Source organism: Lepidochelys kempii, chromosome 8 (genome assembly GCF_965140265.1).
Source record: "Lepidochelys kempii isolate rLepKem1 chromosome 8, rLepKem1.hap2, whole genome shotgun sequence".
Taxonomy (NCBI): Eukaryota; Metazoa; Chordata; order Testudines; family Cheloniidae; genus Lepidochelys; species Lepidochelys kempii.
Genome location: NC_133263.1, coordinates 49,293,541 through 49,313,550, shown reverse-complemented (window position 1 = coordinate 49,313,550; position 20,010 = coordinate 49,293,541). Strand labels below are relative to the sequence as shown.

The 20,010-nt window shown below is 39.1% G+C and overlaps 1 protein-coding gene across 7 annotated transcripts in view; it reads right to left on the bottom strand.

Annotated features, from left to right (window-relative positions):
• RABGAP1L (RAB GTPase activating protein 1 like) overlaps positions 1-20,010 on the bottom strand; it is a 530,232-nt gene that overhangs the window by 451,203 nt on the left and 59,019 nt on the right. For 5 of the 7 annotated variants that reach the window (XM_073356445.1, XM_073356440.1, XM_073356444.1 and 2 more), the window contains exons 2-7: positions 14,375-14,542; positions 11,442-11,634; positions 10,564-10,774; positions 6,402-6,576; positions 4,915-5,075; positions 3,438-3,548 (exon numbers count right to left, since the gene is read on the bottom strand). In XM_073356445.1, coding sequence (XP_073212546.1) covers positions 3,438-3,548; positions 4,915-5,075; positions 6,402-6,576; positions 10,564-10,774; positions 11,442-11,634; positions 14,375-14,509 — 986 coding nt within the window. In that variant the 5' untranslated portion in view covers positions 14,510-14,542. Of the gene's footprint in view, positions 1-3,437; positions 3,549-4,914; positions 5,076-6,401; positions 6,577-10,550; positions 10,775-11,441; positions 11,635-14,374; positions 14,543-20,010 lie in introns of those variants that run through there. The other 2 variants (XM_073356446.1, XM_073356447.1) reach the window with 2 other exon arrangements.

The following is a 20,010-nucleotide window of genomic DNA, read 5'->3' as shown; positions in this document are numbered from 1 at the left end:
CTATGTTTTACCCGCATTCTGCCATATATTTCATGTTATTGCAGTCTCGCATGATGACAGAGCACATGTCGTTCATTTTAAGAACACTTTCACTGCAGATTTCACAAAATATAAAGAAGGTACCAATGTGAGATTTCTGAAGATAGCTACAGCACTCGACCCAAAACTTAAGAATCTGAAGTACTGTCCAAAATCTGAGAGGGACAAGGTGTGGAATATGCTTTCAGGAGTCTTAAAAAAAAGTAACACGCCGATGCAGAAACGACAGAACCTGAACCACCCAAAAAAAAAAAAAAAATCAACCTTCTCCTGGTGGCAACTGTGATAAATGAAAGGGGGGGGAGGGGGCAGGGAGTACCTCCCTTTTATGGACACCCAGCCAGCCAGTAGCTATGAAATCCCTCTTAGTAGCTGTTCTCTAATTGCTCTACCTGTAAAGGGTTAAAAAGTCTCACTGCTATGCATAGGTAAAAGGAAGTGAGTGGGCACCTGGCCAAAAGAGACAATGGGAAGGCTAGAACTTTCAAAACTTGAAAAACGACTCCCCTTTTTGTCGGTCTCTTGTTCTCCTGGGGAGAGGCAGACAGAGCAGAGCTATGCTGTAAAAAGCTTGGGGCAGGTATGAAAAATCATCAGTATCATACCTAGAAACTACTCCTTTAAAGACCCAGTTATGTAAGTAGATCAGGAAATGTCTAGGAAGATGCGATTAGGTTTATCCCTTTTATTTCTTTATGGCTTGTGGATTCCTCTGTGCTAACCCCAAGTGCTTTTGTTTTGCTTGTAACCTTTAAACTGGACCTCAAGGAAGCTATTTTTGGTGCTTAATCCCTGTAATTGCTCTTTTAAAATCTAGCAATAGCCTGAGTTCCCAGATGTATTCTCTCCCTCCCCCCCCCTTTTTTTTTTTAAATAAAATTTACCTTTTTTAAGAACAGAATTAGATTTGTGTGTCTTAAGAGGTTGTGCACATGTTGTTTAATTAGCTCGTGGCAACAGCTGATTTCCCTTTTTTCCCCCCTCCTTTCTCCACTCTTCCCCAAAAGGGGAGGGGGAGGTGAAACGGTTTGAGGGTACTCCACAGGAAGGAATTCCCAAGTATGCCTTCTTGGGTTCTCAAAGGGGTTCTGCACTTGCGTGGTGGCAGCATCTACCAATCCAAGGTCAGAGAAAAGCTGTAATCTTGGGAGTTTAATACAAGCCTGGAGTGGCCAGTATTAATTTTTAGAATCCTTGTGGGCCCCCACCTTCGGCACTCAAAGTGCCAGAGTGGGGAATTAGCCTTGACATCCACAGATAAGCAATTATCAAATGTTTTCGTCCTGTCAGAGATAAAAGAATGGGGCTGATTCAACTATCCATGCCAGGGTGGGGAATTAGCCTTGACAGCATCTGACTCAGATAATGAAAATGAACATGTGTCAGTCTGCACTGCTTCAGATTGTTATCGAGCAGAAGCCATCATCCACATGGACGCATGTCCTCTGGTATGGTGGTTGAAGCATGATGGGATATATGAATCTTTAGCACATCTGGCACATAAATATCTTGCAATGCCTGCAACAACAGTACATGCAAATGCCTATTCTCACTTTCATTGTAAATAAGAAGTGGCAGAATTATCTCCTGCAAATATAAACAAACTTGTTTGTCTGAGTGATTAGCTGAACAAGAAGTAGGACTGAGTGGACTTGCAGGCTGTAAAATTTCACATTGATTTATTTTTGCATGCAGTTATTTTTTGAATATAATTCTACATTTGTAAGTCTAATGGTCACGATAAAGAGATTGCACTAAAAGTACTTGTATTAAGTGAATTGAAAAATACTCTTCCTTTTGTTTTTTTAAAGTGCAAATACTTGCAATCAAAAATAATATAAAGCGAGCACTGTACACTTTGTATTCTGTGTTCTAATGAAATTAATATAGTTGAAAATGTAGAAAACATCCAAAAATATTTAAATAAATTGTGTTCTATTGTTTAACAGTGAAATTAATCACGATTAATTTTTTTCATCGCTTGACAGCTCTACTAATTATACCATTACTTGAAAACATTCAGTGCATATTATTTCCTAAATAATTTTATTAAACATTCGCTAAAAGTTATAAAATTAGAAGATAAGTTACAAATCCAAGAATCTAAACTTTGTATGAACGGAGGAGGATCATAGGACTTTGCACAGACATTATAGTCCAGACAAAACTGGAGGAAGATGGGCCTAGCCATCCAGCAGGAGACATGTTCTTGTAAAACTTAAAGCTGAAAAGAATAAAAACTTTCTAAGACTAATTTAGAATCAAACCACAAATTGGCAGTCTTCACACCTGTTACAGTTGCATAGAAACAGGAATCAGAAGAAATGGAACAGAAAACTAAAAAGTTGATCAGGAATCTGGATTTCTTTAAGTCAAAAAAGCAGCACCAGCATTCAAACACCAATACATACTTTGTGCAGTAATGAAACCTTTAATCAAGAACAAAGCAAAACAATCCTTGGGAACAGAAAGAATGAAACAGAAGCTTTAAGAAACTTTGGCCAGATCTGAACAGAAGGAGACCTCCACGGAAAAAAACAAAATGGAAAACCTACAGATTCAAGAATTTAAATTAATGGGCATCAGGGCATTAATGCCAACTCAGAGTTTGCTGGATCTGAAATTAAGGTATTGAAAACAGATTCATGTCCCACTAGCAATCCAGTGAGACACTAACTCTCCACTGTTTCTATTTTTAAGATGTTAGTATAGCAAATGTGGCTTTAGCAGATATGGCTGCCAGCATTTCAACAGGAACATACTAGACACAAAAGGCTACAATGGATGTACTACATTTTGTCCCACATATTTGACACATTAAGCAACATCAAAAGCAGTTAAAGTGCATAAACAACAAGAATTGTAGGCAAACCCAAAAATGCGACCAAGAAGTGAAGCAGAACGAAAAACCCTGAGTATTATGAGAGAGATTTTCAGAAAATATCTGCCCCCTTCCCTTAGGTACCAAAGTAAGTGGCCAAATCTTCAGCCAACATGCAGATTTAAAGAATAAAATAAAATGGGCCTCAAATCAACTGTAGCTCCAAGTATTTGATCCTGTGCTGAGACAACACTGGTTGGATTCACCTCATAGTAGTAGTGAACACTGGTCTTAACACTGAAATAATTCCAGAAGTGATAGATGAGCTATAAGGTGTTTGGACACTAGTAACCAATTAACCTATATTTTTCTATTCCTTTGGATATTTAAGAAGAAACACTTGGTAATATACACAAGTTAGCTCATTAGAGCTCCAAGTCTGAATTTAATATGTATGTATTATTAGCGCACAATGTATTCAGTTCCACTGAATCACAGGTATTTTGTGAGGACGATGATAAGCACATTAGAGAACATTTTCTTACACTTAACCTGTTTTACTTTATATCATGCTTACCTTTCAATGGCCAATTCTTTGTTTGACAGTTGCTGGACTGTGATCACAACTTTCTTCTCAATTCCCTGTTTCAGTTTGAAATAAAATCTCTCTCTGTCCTTTGGTACAGGGCTAAAAAGAAAGAATTAGTTCCTTTAGCACACATATAGCACAATATAGGTGAATAACTATTAGAAATATGATGTGGTGATAGCTAGAGACTCATAAAATTATTTTCCTTTTATTTTTAGGGCATTTCATTTTATTTTATTTTATTGTGGGAGGCCCAGGGGGAAGGGTGTCTGGGCCTGCCCCGCAAGGGAGTGGGAGGCTCTGGGAGGGGTGTTGCAGAGTGAGGTCACCCTGCATTCACCCCACAGTGGTGCCATCTGCCCCATGGAGCTGGGCATGGCTCCCCACTCCAACAGTTATGACCTGGTACACAGGGTTGCAGAGCTGCTGGGGTTTGGCCTGGCTAACCCATGGGACATGAGCAGCAGGAGCCACCAACATGGGGTAGATTTTTTGTTTTATTTCATTTTATGTTGTGTTATTTCACATTTGTGAAAAACCACAGAGCTCTAGCGATAGCCACCCACTTAGTTCCACCAGTGCCACCCATGTCTGCAATCATTCAATATCTCCTCTTCCCCTTTATTCGTCTATCATCAGCAAATTAATAGCTTGGTACTGAACAAGAGGAATCTTTGCCCCACCCGCAGGGGCCTAAATTTCTGTATGTTTCATTTTCATGTTTGCAGCTATTATGTGGTGCATATTTATCTACTATAGTTTAAGACTGCTTCTCAATCAGTAGCTATCTTAAGTTACAGTATGAGAATATTAGGTGCCCATAGTTGGGCACCATGCAAAATATAAAAGCAGAAACAAGTGTTATACAAAACAAAAATTCCCATTGCTACCCCTTTCTATCCAAAATTCTCACGTATCTGTATGTCATAAATCATACCCAAAGAACACTGTGTGTTAAGAGAAGGGTGCTCATGCTTATTGAAATGTGCTTCCTTTCCCACCTCCACAATGCTTCAAGACATTTTTCCAAGATTTTCTCCTGTACCCTCACCACACTGATTCAAATTTATTGGCTTATGAAAACTCAATTAAAAGAGTGAATTTACTCTACTGAAAGAAACCCCAGAAAACACTGGTACAAATTTTCAGCAAGCTAGGCCTCAATTATCTTTCCAAGTTCCATAGGCACACTTGAGTATGTACACCAAGAACTAGAATTTAAAAGTTACAAAACTTGATTAATATTGTTTTTCTATACTGCTTTTTATTTTTGAATCAGGTTAGGCTTCTACAAAAAAATGTATTTAAGACAAACAAAGCAAAAACCTCAAACAAACAAAATAGCATACAGCAAAAAGTAAACCAAAACTAGTTTCTTCACTAAATGCTGGTTAGCCACACATCCCTCAAAACAGCTGCACATGTCTTATGGAGACTTCTAATTTTTCTCCGTTTTTCAAATTACCTAAAATTTCCTTTACCATCATCTTCTTTGACCTCTAAGGAGACACTGAAAGTGAACACATCACTATCTGGGGTAGGAAGAACAGTGTCTTTAACATGGTCTGAAGCTTGTTTGGAAGACCGTCTGAATGCTGTTGAGAAACTATATAAAATTCTGCTGACCTGAAAAAGGGAGGGGGAAAAAAAAGAGTAAGAGCACCGACGCCATCCGTTCATCTGCCTGTGGAGAACATACACAGTTGTGATGTATTCCCTCAAGGAATCATTTCTCAGCAAGCATATTTTTGAAATTCTTAAAAAAATAATTTTGCCCTTCTTCTCTCTTTCTCCCCCGCTCAATTCAAGTGTTTAATAAGAATACGTGTTGAGATACCATAGTTTTAGTGTTACAGAAGTGTGTTCATCTCTGATGCAATATCTCAAAAATTATTATTAAGTCAGCAAGTTTCACCTAGACAAGTGATTTTCAACTTGTGGTCCGCAGACAATGTCTAAGGGGTCCATGAAAGGTGACTATGAAAATAAAGTTTCAGATCCCAGAAAAGTCATTCCATTTTTCTGATCAAAAGTATGTGATTCCCCCACCTACACGTCAAACCCCGAAGTGTTGTCATTACCATAAAAAACAAAAGTTTAGCACCCTTTCTCCTGCTGCGTCAAATGACCTGCTGAGCACGTGAGACATTTATGGTTGAGTTCTATTCAGTCTGTTTTCAGCTTAAGACTACTATGGTACGGATCTGTGGACCGCAGGTTGAATTTCCAAAGGGATCCACACCTTTATTCAAAAATTAGAAGTCCACAAATAAAAAAGGTTGAAAAACCACTGGTCTACGCAGTTCATGAATGTAATTTTGTTGCTAAATGACCTGCAGATTTTGTTATTGTAATTAATTTTACATTTAAAAATCTGTCCCGTTTATTGTTTGTACCTGCCAGGTCCTAAACTTCACATTCGCTTTACTTTTTTCTTTTTACCATCTCCACCCTCAAGACCCAATACTGTGCTGATCATCATTAACTCAAGGAAAGCAGAAGTCTGCTCTTTCAAATGTCCCAATGCTCTTCTTTAACCATCAAGAGGAATCCCTACTGAGGGATTTAAGACGTTCCGTTATAACTCCAAGGCCCAAGCACACTATCTCATTGGTAATCTCAACCCAGATTTCAAGCAGGAGCGAAGGATTATCTCCCAAATCTCCCCATTACATCATAGTGCAATAAATTGTAAACTAGGACTATGTTTGGGCAAGACCCACTGCAAGATAAACACTTTGGTAAAAGGCATTAAAGTAACTTCCTAAAATATTTTAATATTCAAGAACACATAGCTGCACATCTTGTGAAATCTACTGCACACATGCCAAAATACTGAGGTTTATTTTACATGATACTATGTGACAGCAGATATTTAAAGACTGGGAACAATCATAGAAAATACCTTTATTACGCTCGGTAACAAGTCATGTGGTAGTATTTTATACTTACTGCCTCTTTAATCTCACAGGAGAAAACATGAATCTGGAACTCCTCTGTTCCACAGTAGCTTTCAGTAAATGCAAAGCAGTCACTCTCTGCAGTTCCATTTTGTCCACGTGCACAGAACAATATCTTATAGATTGGGAAAGAGGCTATCTCCATATTCCTGGTTTGGTCTATTATTCTGCAGGGGGGAAGTGACAAATGTGAAGTCAGTCAAATAAACTGGAACCAAATAAAGATATCCACCAGCTTCTTTCTGTAACTGAATGAGCTATTATGCAAAGTATCACTACTATTCAATGCAAGCACCCAACATTATAATACAATTAGAATCATAGAATATCAGGGTTGGAAGGGACCTCAGGACGTCATCTAGTCCAACCCCCTGCTCAAAAGCAGGACCCATCCCCAATTAAATCATCCCAGCCAAGGCTTTGTCAAGCCTGACCTTAAAAACTTCTAAGGAAGAAGATTCCACCACCTCCCTAGGCAACGCATTCCAGTGTTTCACCACCCTCCTAGTGAAAAAGTTTTTCCTAATATCCAACCTAAACCTCCCCCACTGCAATTTGAGACCATTACTCCTTGTCCTGTCCTCTTCCACCACTGAGAATAGTCTAGAACCATCCTCTCTGGAACTACCTCTCAGGTAGTTGAAAGCAGCTATCAAATCCCCCCTCATTCTTCTCTTCTGCAGACTAAACATCCCCAGTTCCCTCAGCCTCTCCTCATAACTCATGTGTTCCAGACCCCTAATCATTTTTGTTGCCCTTCGCTGGACTCTCTCCAATTTATCCACATCCTTCTTGTAGTGTGGGGCCCAAAACTGGACACAGTACTCCAGATGAGGCCTCACCAATGTCGAATAGAGGGGGACGATCACGTCCCTCGATCTGCTCGCTATGCCCCTACTTATACATCCCAAAATGCCATTGGCCTTCTTGGCAACAAGGGCACACTGCTGACTCAATGTAAGAAATGTAAGCAATAAAAATGTTCAGTTTCAACTACATTTGTTTCAATACAATTTATATCAAAATAAAATAGGAAGCATATAATACTCTAAATTATATCGGAGCAGTATTCCTCATAAAAATCACTGCTCTGCAGTTAATCACCAGAATCAAAGGGTCTGGTTAACTAGGAACCACAGATATTGTGAAAATGCACTTTGTATACATACATGCCCAGAAACTCAGCAAAGGGAGATTCTGTAAACTCCCTGTCTGAGAAGTTATTAGTAGTCTGAAATGTACACTGTTATGCTGTATACTGCTAAAACGTCAAATAATGGTGAAAACTGACCTTAATATCTTGTCTAAAAATATCAATAAAAGGCACACGACCCCCATTTGAGGTCAACTTCTCATCAAGATTTCCTTTACCCTGTCCTGCAAGCTATTTTAAGGGCCCGATATTTTATTTTTGGATAAAATCGGGGCATACTACCTCCTGACAACCATCAATAGGAAAAAATCCAGCCAAAAGTAATAAGCCTCAAGGCAACTCCAGCTCCTGCATTTCATAAAGAAAAAGAAGATATACCAACTGTCTCTGCCCAAGGAAGGTCTTGGAAGTGCCCTGAAGAAACTGGAGATACTTCCCCCTGTCATATCATGCCCAAGCATCAGCTCCTTCCTAAAAGTAAATCAAGGGCTAGTAGAAAGTACCCATATTCAAAGGTGTTCGGAATAAAATCACTTGAAATTAACTTTAGCTGGAATATGTGAAAGGCTTCCTTTCTAAAATTTGGCAAAAGTTACCAACACTGCAGGTATGCTACTCCAAATGATTTCTATATATCTTATAAATTGAATTTCTCCAAACACTAGGCCAGGGGTGGCCAACCTGTGGCTCCAGAGCCACATGCAGCTCTTCAGAAATTAATATGCGGCTCCTTGTCTAGGCACCAACTCCAGGGCTGGAGTTACAGGCACCAACTTTCCAATGTGCTGGGGGGTGCTCACTGCTCAACCCCCAGCTCTGCCAGAGACTCTGCCCCCACTCCACTCCTTCCCACTTCCTCCCGAGCCTGCCGTGCCCTCGTTCCTTCCCCCCACCCTGAGCCTCCTGCATGCCACAAAACAGCTGATCGGGAGGACTGCCAGGGGGTGGGAGGTGCTGGGAGCAGGGGGAAGAAGAGCTGATGGGGGGCTGCTGATGTATTACTGTGGCTCTTTGGCAATGTATATTGGTAAATTCTGGCTCCTTCTCAGGCTCAGGTTGGCCACCCCTGCACTAGGCTATGCTAATGCCTCAAACCTTCCTAACATAATTTTCTATCTCAATGTGTATTTAAACTAATACTTTATTCCCTAACTCAGAAAAGTCACCTTTTACATAATCTGCAACAATATGCATTGCATTAATACACCATTTTTATTTAAACAGAAAAATAGGTATCTAAGTTTTTCATGAAGTGGGTCAAAGCATTCACAGATCCACAAAATACACACGTACCAATGATGTGTATATTTTTTCTGTTAGAAGTGAACCCTCTTTCTCTCCATTTCCCTTGATTTCTCTCTTGCATGACACCTGCAAGTCTGATGCTTTAGCAAAGTCACATCATTTCCAATTATATATTAGCCTGGAAGCATTTCCAAGGCGCCACCTTGTGGTTTCCACCAAGAATCCTAACAATAAATATTTTATTGTGCAGGAAAACCAGATTACCAAAAAAGACTATGCTCATTCGGAACCTATTTAATGAAGGTAATTTTATTTGTTTTTGCTTTAAGAAACGGGTGCCAGGGAAACTAACTACACTGACGATGAAAAGCAGAGTCAGTAAGGGAAAACTAACAAAAAGGTGGGTCTTTTCCAAAGGAGGCAAACTTGTCTAATGCATAGAATTTCATTATGGAAAAAACATCAAGGATCTTCATTTTATGAAACAGGACCTACAACATAAACTAATATATATATACTGTATTTACAGAATTAAGCTCAAGCACAACATCTATAAAAGCAATATAAAGTAGATAAAATGATCATTTAAATCAATGGGAGCTGTGCCTACGTACTTCAGTTCTAAATTTGGGACACAGTACCAAGATCTCACTGTAACTGTATGAATACCCTCTTAAAAGGTTATTGGCATAGATTGAAATTACAACCTGAAAGAATGGCACTACTTACAGCCCTTCACAATGGTCAGCAATAGAATCTTCACAGCTGTCTTTTTGCAAGCACACATTACTTTTTGTGTCTTCAAAAATACTCCATTTAGTGAGCATATAGGACTTTTGGGGAATATTACTGTAAAGCTAACTGCTTGCAAGACCTTTATAGAGTCTACAATTACAAACCCTGTATATAGGAAAATGCTAATAATGTGAGCATGGTTTTGGTTATAGAAATAAAGCATGCTCAAGAACTTCTCAAATGTGATCTTCACTGATTTCAGCATTAGATATGTTTATTCTGTAAGGACAGGCTGAATATTTCTCATTATACAGTGTGATCTGTTAAACACAATCTAGAATATTTCAAATTCCAATGCAAATTAACAGAAGGTAGAGATTTTGTCTCATACAATACATCAGGGAGATTGAATTTATGTGATTGAGTCCTACCATCATCATACAATAAAACTAGTTTAATATTAAAGGGTTCAAGATTCTAAGTTCAACTTGTGCATTTTTCTCACTGGATGTTTTACTTATTCGTTTAAATATCCTTGATTTTTATTCATTTTATCATTTCCTCAGCAAACAGAGTTTGTGATAAATTATGCTTTTGGACAGACCTACGCAGTTCAACTTCACTGGAAGCCCAGTGTTTGCAACCCAGGTCAGAATCTGAACTCTTTGGGTATGTCCATACTACCCACTGGATCGGCTGGCAGCGATCGATCCGACGGGAGTCAATTTATCACGTCTAGTCTAGACGCAATAAATCAAACCCCTCTCCCGCCCCCCGCGAGTGCTCTCCCGTCGACTCCTGTACTCCACCGCCATGAGAGGCACAGGCAGAGTCAACTGGGGAGCCGCAGTAGTCGACTCACCACGGTGAAGACACCGCAGCGAGTAGGTCTAAGTAAGTCGACTTCAGCTACATTATTCACATAGCTGAAGTTGTGTAACTTAGATCGATCCTTCCCTCCGCCCCAGTGTAGACCAGGCCTGTGTGTCTGCGTAAGTAATGAAGTACCATTGTAGTTCACCTTACAGAGCCTTCTGGGACATTCGGAACATAGAGAGTCACAGGAAAAGAGGACTGACATGAGGACCTCAAAGCCTCCATAGCACGTAGAGCTTCTGACTCATTACGAGGAGCAGAAATCTTCATAGAACCTAGATACATCAGTTTGTTAAATAATACACTGTCCTCTTCTGGGAGTTCATTAGGGGAAGAGGGTCTAGGTGCCGAGATTTCTGAAAATGAAGAAAATAAATGTTAACAATAAAACTCTCAGCCATTGCATTAAATTAGTGCAAGTTAAAAGCTGCAAGCCTACATTTGTAAACCTAAAAGAAACTATCACTGTATCTGAACAAGCTCCCTGAAGCATTACCCTAGACAATGATCACATAGACCTGGAAGGGCAGTTATTCTGAATTATGGCCATTTCATATTTGTGAAGCTTTTCCAGTAATAAATGTAGTCAGGTTACCAAAAAGACATTTTAAGAACATCTCCATATTTAGTGTCAATCTCTCCCTACTGATTACAGGTATTGCTTGCTGAATGAGTGTGAGTAGCCTAAGGTTGATTCATCAATCTGAGCATTCTGCAAGCATCCCCACATGGGCCATATTGAGGAGATAACTGGTTAATGACTGGATATTGAGCAATTAGCAAGGTAATGCAGCTAGTCAGTTGAGGACAGTTAAAAGACAGACAGCAGTAAGAGAGGAAGGCTTGAGGGAGGCCAGAGAAGCCCAGAATCTCAGAAACATTCTCCCCCAGTTTCCCCTCCCCCAGTCTGGGGATTCTTGGGACTAGTATCAGACCTCTGCACAGTCAGACTCACCTCAATTTTTCCTTTGCTCAGTTTCATCCCATAACTTCAGTACATACCCAAAATATCTTAACCAGTACCTGTATTGGAAGGGTCCAGAATTAGATGTAAAGAAGGTTGCTTTGTCTGACTGGCTGACACATCTTCAGCCGACCGTCTGCAAGCATCATTGGAGTCTTTACAGTCAGTAGTATAACTTATTTGGCCTTTTTCAGAATCTCTCAGTATCTCTTCCATGGCTTCCTCCAGCTGTTCATCTCCATTTGAAAATATCTATACAAAGGACAAGACACAGAAGACTTACAAATTGTCTGCTACTTTTACCTTAAGAGTTATTACACAAATATTTGAAAAATATTTTCAAATTTGTTTTACTTTTTTAAAGAAGACATTTTGCCAAACACTTCTTCAGCTAATTATACCAGATATCCATGTTACTCATGTGGCTAAAGCCATGAATGCACCCAAGGCTCATCTGTGTTCATTAAACCAACAAATAAAATGTGTACAATGGAAGAATATATCCGACTACCAAAGGTTCCAACATCCAGTATTACAATGCAGCATCCAGTATAACTGCTCAGGTAATGACAATTTATATATCCTCAAATCTTTGACTATATGCAGTACAGATTTCACCTCTCCAAGTACTTTGTATTGTATTAAAATGGCATCCATGAGTCATGAATGTGTGCTATATTCAGATAGTATATTAAAAGGCACACACAAAAATAAAAGTGTAATTAGGTATATCCTTCTCCCCACATTTTTAATATACATCTGTAATGAATGGCAAAATTAATTTGGAGGTTTTGTTTCTTATTCTATTTTCATTTACCTTTATTTTTTAAAATGTAACTGAGAATTAGAAACAGAGCTCTCTCCAGGTGTTCAGACAATAGTAAAAACATTGTTCAATTCAGTTTCTGTATACAGAAAAAAGGGAAACTACCTAATCATAACAAAACACATCTAGTCAGTTGAGACAACTACCTGGGAGAGACATTTTCATATCTGCCATCTCCTCAGCACAGTTCAACTTTGAGCCACACTGAAAGATAATTTAAAATTAATTTCCTCACCATAATTTTCTCTTCTTTGAATGGGAGCACAGTGCTCTGTCAGTCAAGTATTGACAAGTTTTCTATCTTGTCACAGATTTTGGATGAAGAGAATAATATTCCTAATGAGCTTCCCCACCCCGCCCGCATCTGTCAGTTACTTGCCTGCTAAAGTGAAGAATAATTCACATTCAAATAAGCTCTTATAAGGGAGTGGTTTCTGACAATGCACTAGAAGCTTAAAGCTGATAAAATTACAGTAAGGTAAAAGTAGAACTTTTACGTTTCTCCCATATAAACAGCTGCTGCCCCCATGAGACAAGTACTTATAGGAAACGGCAAACAGTAAAAAGACATCCATCAAATCGAAGGGAAAGAAAAACTTAAGTCTTTCAGTATCTGATAGCTGCATTGGATGAGTTTTTATCTTCTAAGGCCTAGTACAGCAGTTCTCAAACTTGGGTTGGGACACCAAGGTGGGTCACATCCCCATGTTAATGAGGTCTCCAGGTCTGGCTTACACCTGCTGGGGCCCAAGGCTGAAGCCCAAGGGCGGCAGGGCTCAGGTTGCAGGTCCCCTGCCTGGAGCTGAAGCCCTTGAGCTTTGGCTTTGTCCCCGCCCCCACCCACCTGGGGTGGTGGAGCTCAGGCTTTGGCCCACTCACCCAGGGTGACAGGGCTTGGGCAGGCTCAGGCTTCGGTCCCCACTCCTGAGGTCAGGCTGTAATTTTTGTCATCAGAAGGAGGTCATGGTGCAGTGAAGTTTGAGAACCCCTGGCCTAGTAAACAGAGCACTGAAAACCGAGTGCACTGAAACCCAACACATCTCCTCAAAGGTTCTCTGTGTTGCTGAGCCCATGAAGCAGTCATGCACCTGCTAGCGTGTGCACTCACTCAAACAGAAGGAGACTTCTTGTATAACCGATCGCCTACAAGTTACAGGACTATCTTGCAATAGTAGACTTAACTATTCACTTTTTTAGATCCTCCATATAAAGACAAATTTGCATCAGTCTTTCCCCAGGGCTTTGTTTTATGCAAGTAAAACTTCACATCCTTGACCACATCCAACACATTTCAGTGCTTCTCATGGTCTGAGCTGGCTTGGGGTAGAAAGAGGGCAAGGGAACACTGACTCAAATGGAAGGTTGTGTTTTTCCCAGGAAACAAATTCTAAATCTCATCTAAGAGGTACCTTAAAATAAATATAAATGTTTTTTTAAATTTAAATTAAATTTTAATGAATTTTTAAAAACCTACACCCAACCACCCAGCAAACCACTGTTTAATGGATTTGGTGAGTACTTGCAAAACTAGATGCCAAGACCTTAGAACAAGGGGCTCTCCTGGCTGTGCGTGGTTTCTTAAAAGCAGTGTTTCAGTTTTGTTCAAGAGACAGCTGCAGGTGCACCAGTTCCTGTGGCTGAAATTAAGGAGTTCTTCTGGTACGTGCCTGGACCGTCCTGATGGTATGATCTTCAATCAGCTGCCTGCCACACATCTTCAAATACTATGAGGCCACTATTTCCTTAGATATTGTGGAATTAGCAAGGCAGTTTTGCCCTCTCCCCATCATTTTATCTTAAGGACGGTTTTGAGTTGGGTGGCCAGGTTTGCAATATTTAAGGTGCAGTAAATATGATCCAGCAGCTCAACTTCATCCTGCAGAGCAGACAACCTAAATCATTGGATTGGGACTTGGCTAATGCAGAGCATCAGAAAACTGGTGAAAATCTTGAAATACATAAGTGACTGGACTGAAATCTTCATTAGACAAACAGATTTGCTCACTCAGGTCCGTTCATTTTGCAAATATATACAGCAAGAACAAAAGTAAAGGATTTTAAGAATCTGCACAAACACCAAAGTCAATTAAATAAATTGTAATATAAATCACAATCTTTTGGCGCAAGAGATTCTTACTACGCATTTAAGAAAAAAAAAAAGTGTACTTTTAGTTGAGGTTTCTCATCTTTTGCACAGGGATCCTCAGGTTGCTGATGAACCAAGACAAATTCTTCACTGTTTAATGTGGACACAGATTCAGATGATTGACTAAATTTATCAAATGAGGACCGGACTTCCATTTCAGAACTGCAATCCCCTCCTGCTGCACCAACCTAATAAAAAAAAATGTACAAACACTGAGTCAGCTCTGAAACTGTACGCAGCTATCCTTTTCTAATTGATAAATATATTTAATAGCAGTTGCAGAAGAAAAATAGTGCCTAACGAAAAGAACAGAATATTTTAAATTATATAAACATAATGGTTAATGGGAACTCAAAAAGAGTTTTTATTTTTGGCCTTCCAAACCATGATTTTAGATAGCAAGACCCTACAAGAGACATTCATTTTCCTTCCCTTCCTGACCATTTAAAGGGAAGGTGAAAAACAATCTAAAAATATACTAATTAAAAAGGAGAAGGGATTAAAACACTCCATTCTGAATTGTCATTTTCATTATTTCAAAGTCCCAACCACAAAATAAAATTGTTTGGCATGCTCTATGGTAGCTCTAGAGCAGGGGTTCTCAAACTTTTGTACTGGTGACCCCTTTCACATAGCAAGCCTATGAGCGTGACCACCCCTTTTATAAATTAAAAACAATTTTTAATATATTTAACACCATTATAAATGTAAAGTGGGGTTTGGGGTGGAGGCTGACAGCTTGCGACGTAATAACCTCACAAACCTGAGTGGTCCCAACCCCCAGTTTGAGAACCCCTGCTCTAGAGCCAAAACAAGTCTTTGGCTCTTCCCTAAAGAATGGTGGCTTCATTGTGCCCATATCGACACATGTAACTCCAGCAAAGTTCAAGAACATAAATATGACCTTGAAAATTTGACCTCCTCTAGGCTTGCAGACGTCATAAACAGAAATCTTGGAATCACTGCAGAACTCCATTCTATCCAGGGACTGATTTATACAGATTTTATACAGTATACTCTTGTCAGAAGGCTGTGCTTCCAGCAAAGCCACTGTCCTGTGGTTGCAACTACTGTGGTAGAGATTACCAGCTGGGGTTAAAGTTTTAACTGTACCTGTGCTCTTTCAGACATCATCTCACCATTTCAAAAACACTCACATATTTAAGAAATATTTTCAGACGAATGATGTAATGTGAGCTCCACCCAAGCCTAGTTGAGAGATTCAGTGTTGCAATAAACTTTGTTCCAGAGTTTAAAAATCTCTGTAAAAATGTTCTCTCACTTAATGGCCAAGTAATAATCCCTTCCAGCACCACATTGGAAATGCATGAGAATAAAGACACAGGGAAGAAAGTGCAATGATGTGATTATTACAAAAACTACAACAATTAATGTCTGTACAATGCTTTGAAAATTTAACATGCTATATAAGTGCTTGGAGCTCACTTACTATATTACTCTATTATAGAGAAATTCCTGTTATAATGAAGTGGGGTGAAAGTGCTTCAACGCACTTCAGGGGATTTGAACTGCTCTGATTTTCACTGAAGATTCACTTTAGAATAAAATTTCATTGCCCTCTTCTTGGAATGCAGCAATTAGTCACCATGACAAATATGCTCAAACCCTGTCTACATTAGAACTCCTACTGTTGCTAGCACCCATAGTTGCACCATTGCTACAAGACAAAATATTTTAATGTAGACAAGGCTTGGCTGAAACCTGGGAGGAGAAATTGCCACAACCCCCAGTATGGTGAGGAACCATAAGTATGCCTCTCAATATTATTGATGCTGCTCCCTTAAGGAGGAGATTGAGCTTTTGTAAAGGGCCCTATGCAAACACTGCTGATAAAGGCCCCAAAGCTATAGGGAATAAGAAGAGGCCCTACCACTACTCCAAACATATTTGGTGGGCAGGCGGGAGGATATTTTTCCAAGTAGGCCTCATTTCATTATAGTGAAACTCCACTGAGTGAATTTTTGCATACGCTTGGTGAAGGGAAATGCTGGGGGGGGGGGGGGAGATAACAGGACTATACTATAAGAGGATTATTTTACCGATTATTAAGTAATATGAATTCTACCAGCAAATCAAGTCTTTCTTGAACAAAAATGTCCAGTAAAAACAACCTGTCTCCTCAAGAAATAGTGTTATTCTGCAAGACTGTTTTCCTAGACAGCCTTTCTATTTGATTAACTTCAATGTTATTTGTTATTTGTATTCAGGTACAATGTAGGAGCCCCAGTCCTGCTGTACCAGGTGCTGTACAAAACAACAAAACAAAGAGACACTCCTTCCCCACAGAACTTGCAATCTAAGTAGAAGAGACAACAGGTCGAAAAAGGGCAGAGGAGCACAAGAAATGAGGTAATACTGATCAACAGGGATCCTAGAAATCCATTTGCCACAGGAAAACATGGAATTTACATTTTTGCACAGAATCTTTAGTTTTTACCTTTGTGAAAAAATAAAAGCATATATTAACTGTTAACTAAATTTTACTGAAAATACCAGTGTCACTTACTCAATGTGCACAACTTCCACCTCTTGTAGTTGATTTTTGAAGGCACTTTAAAATTTACATAGCTAAACATACTCCAATAAACTGCTTCTTGGGTATAGAGGTTTTTTCAACAGTATACAGGGATTCCTGTTTTAATGCATTTCCAATTTCACTTCAGCCTCCAGACGTGAGAAATTAAAGTTATGAGAAGATGCCAAAAAATCACCCCTAAAACCATGTCACTGAGTTTGGCAAGGACAACATTTCATGGTAATGTGCAGTTCTGTACTGTATGCACCACAGCTGTAGATTACATTCGAAGGCAGACAAATACAAACTGCAATTATATTAATTTTATTATAATGATTAATTGCACTGGTAGGCTTCAAACTTGCTTTAAAATGTTAAATATATCAATAAAACACTGTGTTCAACTGACAGGGTGACTAAAAGGCAGTGATTTTTCAAAAAACAAATTTAAAAAAATCAGATTTTTTTTATTTAAACTGGATTTTTTTGATAAAATGCTTTTTGAGGAAAAAACTAATCTAAAGATAAAGATACATTATAACTCAAAGGTATCCCATCATGGAATAGGGATTATAAATTCTAATTCTATAGTATGGGACAATGTGTTCATGTAATGTTTAAGAACAGTTTTGTAAATGAGTTCCAATAGATCATGGATTAGGGAAGCAATGGTATGGGGTCTCAGGGGCTTCTGTATAGATTATTTAGGTTAATCTTTCTATCTATCCAATGAGACTCAGGGCTAAGTCCAGAAGACACCATCGGAGATGCTTAGTTTTGCACTTCTCAAACTGTGGATTTGTGTCTCCAGAGATAAAATCCTTGTTAACAGCAAAAATGTAACTAACTACCTACAACCCTATTGTCTCTCTGCAAATTTCTCTACACTGAGTCAATCCCTTACCTCTCTCTAAAAGTGCAAAGTTTCAAAAAGTTCAACGATTTAGGGAAGATTAGATCTGGACAAGGAGAAGTAGTCTGGAGATAAATATGAGAAGGGAGGGTCAGGCAGTGGAAACAAAAGTGAAACTGTTTAAGCAGCATATTCCAGAAGGGGTAGCCTTCATTGATTTGAGATCAACTATACCATTCTCTCACTAGAGGCAGCAGGCCATAAAAGAGACCCAGTTTGGAAATGTTTTAATGAAGTTCCTCTATGTGTGGGTAAGACAGGCATGCGTGCAAAATGCAAACAGTGCAACAAAGAAATGCAAGGACTGGTTGCCCGAATGAAACAACATCATGAGAAGTGTTCCTTCTCAGGAGGAAGCTGCGTTGAAGATAATGAAAGGAACATGTCTGAACATACAGGATCTTCAGGTTGGTAAACTTTTTTATTTCATCCTTCTTTCTTAAGGACTGCCTGTCTTGCTTCTGGATTATTCTTGAATTCTCATGTTTGAGCAAAAAATATAGTTGTTGCTCTATGGTACTATCATTTTAAATACAGTTGTGATCAAAAATAAATAGCTGAAATAGGCAGATCTTCCTTTTACAATTTCACCTTTAAAGTAGTACTGTCAGTCAATGCAATGAGTAATACTAAATGAGCAGTATGGTGGTAATAATGAAATAACTGCACTAACTTATTTTGTTTAGGAGAATCCATCCTCAACATACTGGATTCTGAAGACTATCCACCTTCAAGATCACCATCATTTTCTATAGTTTCAGAGTTATCTGCCAATGATAGGTTTCAGAGTAACAGCCGTGTTAGTCTGTATTCGCAAAAAGAAAAGGAGTACTTGTGGCACCTTAGAGACTAACCAATTTATTTGAGCATGAGCTTTCGTGAGCTACAGCTCACTTGATCCGATGAAGTGAGCTGTAACTCACGAAACCTCATGCTCAAATAAATTGGTTAGTCTCTAAGGTGCCACAAGTCTGCCAATGATAGTGTTTCAGTCACATCATGTATGTCACATAGCCACAGTATATCACCTGTAGCAAAAAGAAAAACAACTCCATCATCCAGAAACAACCATAGATAAGTTTGTGGTAAGAACCAGCAGATTACAAAAAGAGGTAATTGATGAAAAAATTGCCCCGTTTGTTTATGCAACAAACTCTCCTTTCCGTATGATTGAGAACTCACATTTCATAAACATGGTTCAGTCATTAAGACCAGGATACAGTCCACCCAACAGAGCAGATGTCGCAGGCAAATTGCTGGATAAAGTGTATGAAACAGAAATTGAGCAGTGTGCAAAAGGTCTAGAGGGTAAAATTGTTAACCTCAGTCTTGATGGGTGGAGCAGTGTCCACGATGATCCTGTGGTACGTGCTTGTGTGACAACAGAAGAAGGGAATGTCTTCCTTACAGAAACAATTGATACATCAGGAAACACACACACAGCAGAATACTTACAAGTAGCAGCAGTAAAAGCTAAAAAAACTCAAATGTCTACTGCACAGCTTGGTCACAGACAATGCTGCAAATGTATCCAAGATTAGAAGAAATTATTTAGAAGAGAGTCCCAAGCTAATAACATACGGTTGCAGTGCTCATTTGATGCACCTCCTAATCAAAGACTTCAGTGTTCCAGAAATAAAGGCTAATGTGGTTGAAATTGCAAAAATACTTCCGTAACAACCATTTTACAGCAGCTGTTCTGAAAAAAGTGGAAGGAACCAAGCTAACTCCCACAAGACATGCGATGGAACTCGGTAGTGGACTGTTTTGAGCACTGTATCAAGAACTGGCCTAATCTGATGACAGTTTGTGAACAAATAGATGGCACTGTCACAGCCAAAGTTCTCAACACTGGGCTTAAGACAAATGTTGAACGCATTCCGAGTACCCTGAAACCTATTTCCGTAGCCTTGAACAAAACACTGGGAAATAGCTGTTTTATTGCTGACGCTGTTGAAATTTGGAAGGAAACGAGTGAGATCTTTAAGAGAGAAACATGCAATGACAGAGTTAAGTTACAAGCATTAAAAAAATGAATGGGACAAGCACTATCTCCAGCTCATTTTCTTGCAACTATTCTCAATTCATGGTACCAGGGTCAAACCTTAACTGCTGAAGAAGAGGAGCTGGCTATGACATGGACATCTAGCAATCATCCTGTGACGTTGCACTCCATATGACTTTATTCATACTCATTAGCATATTTT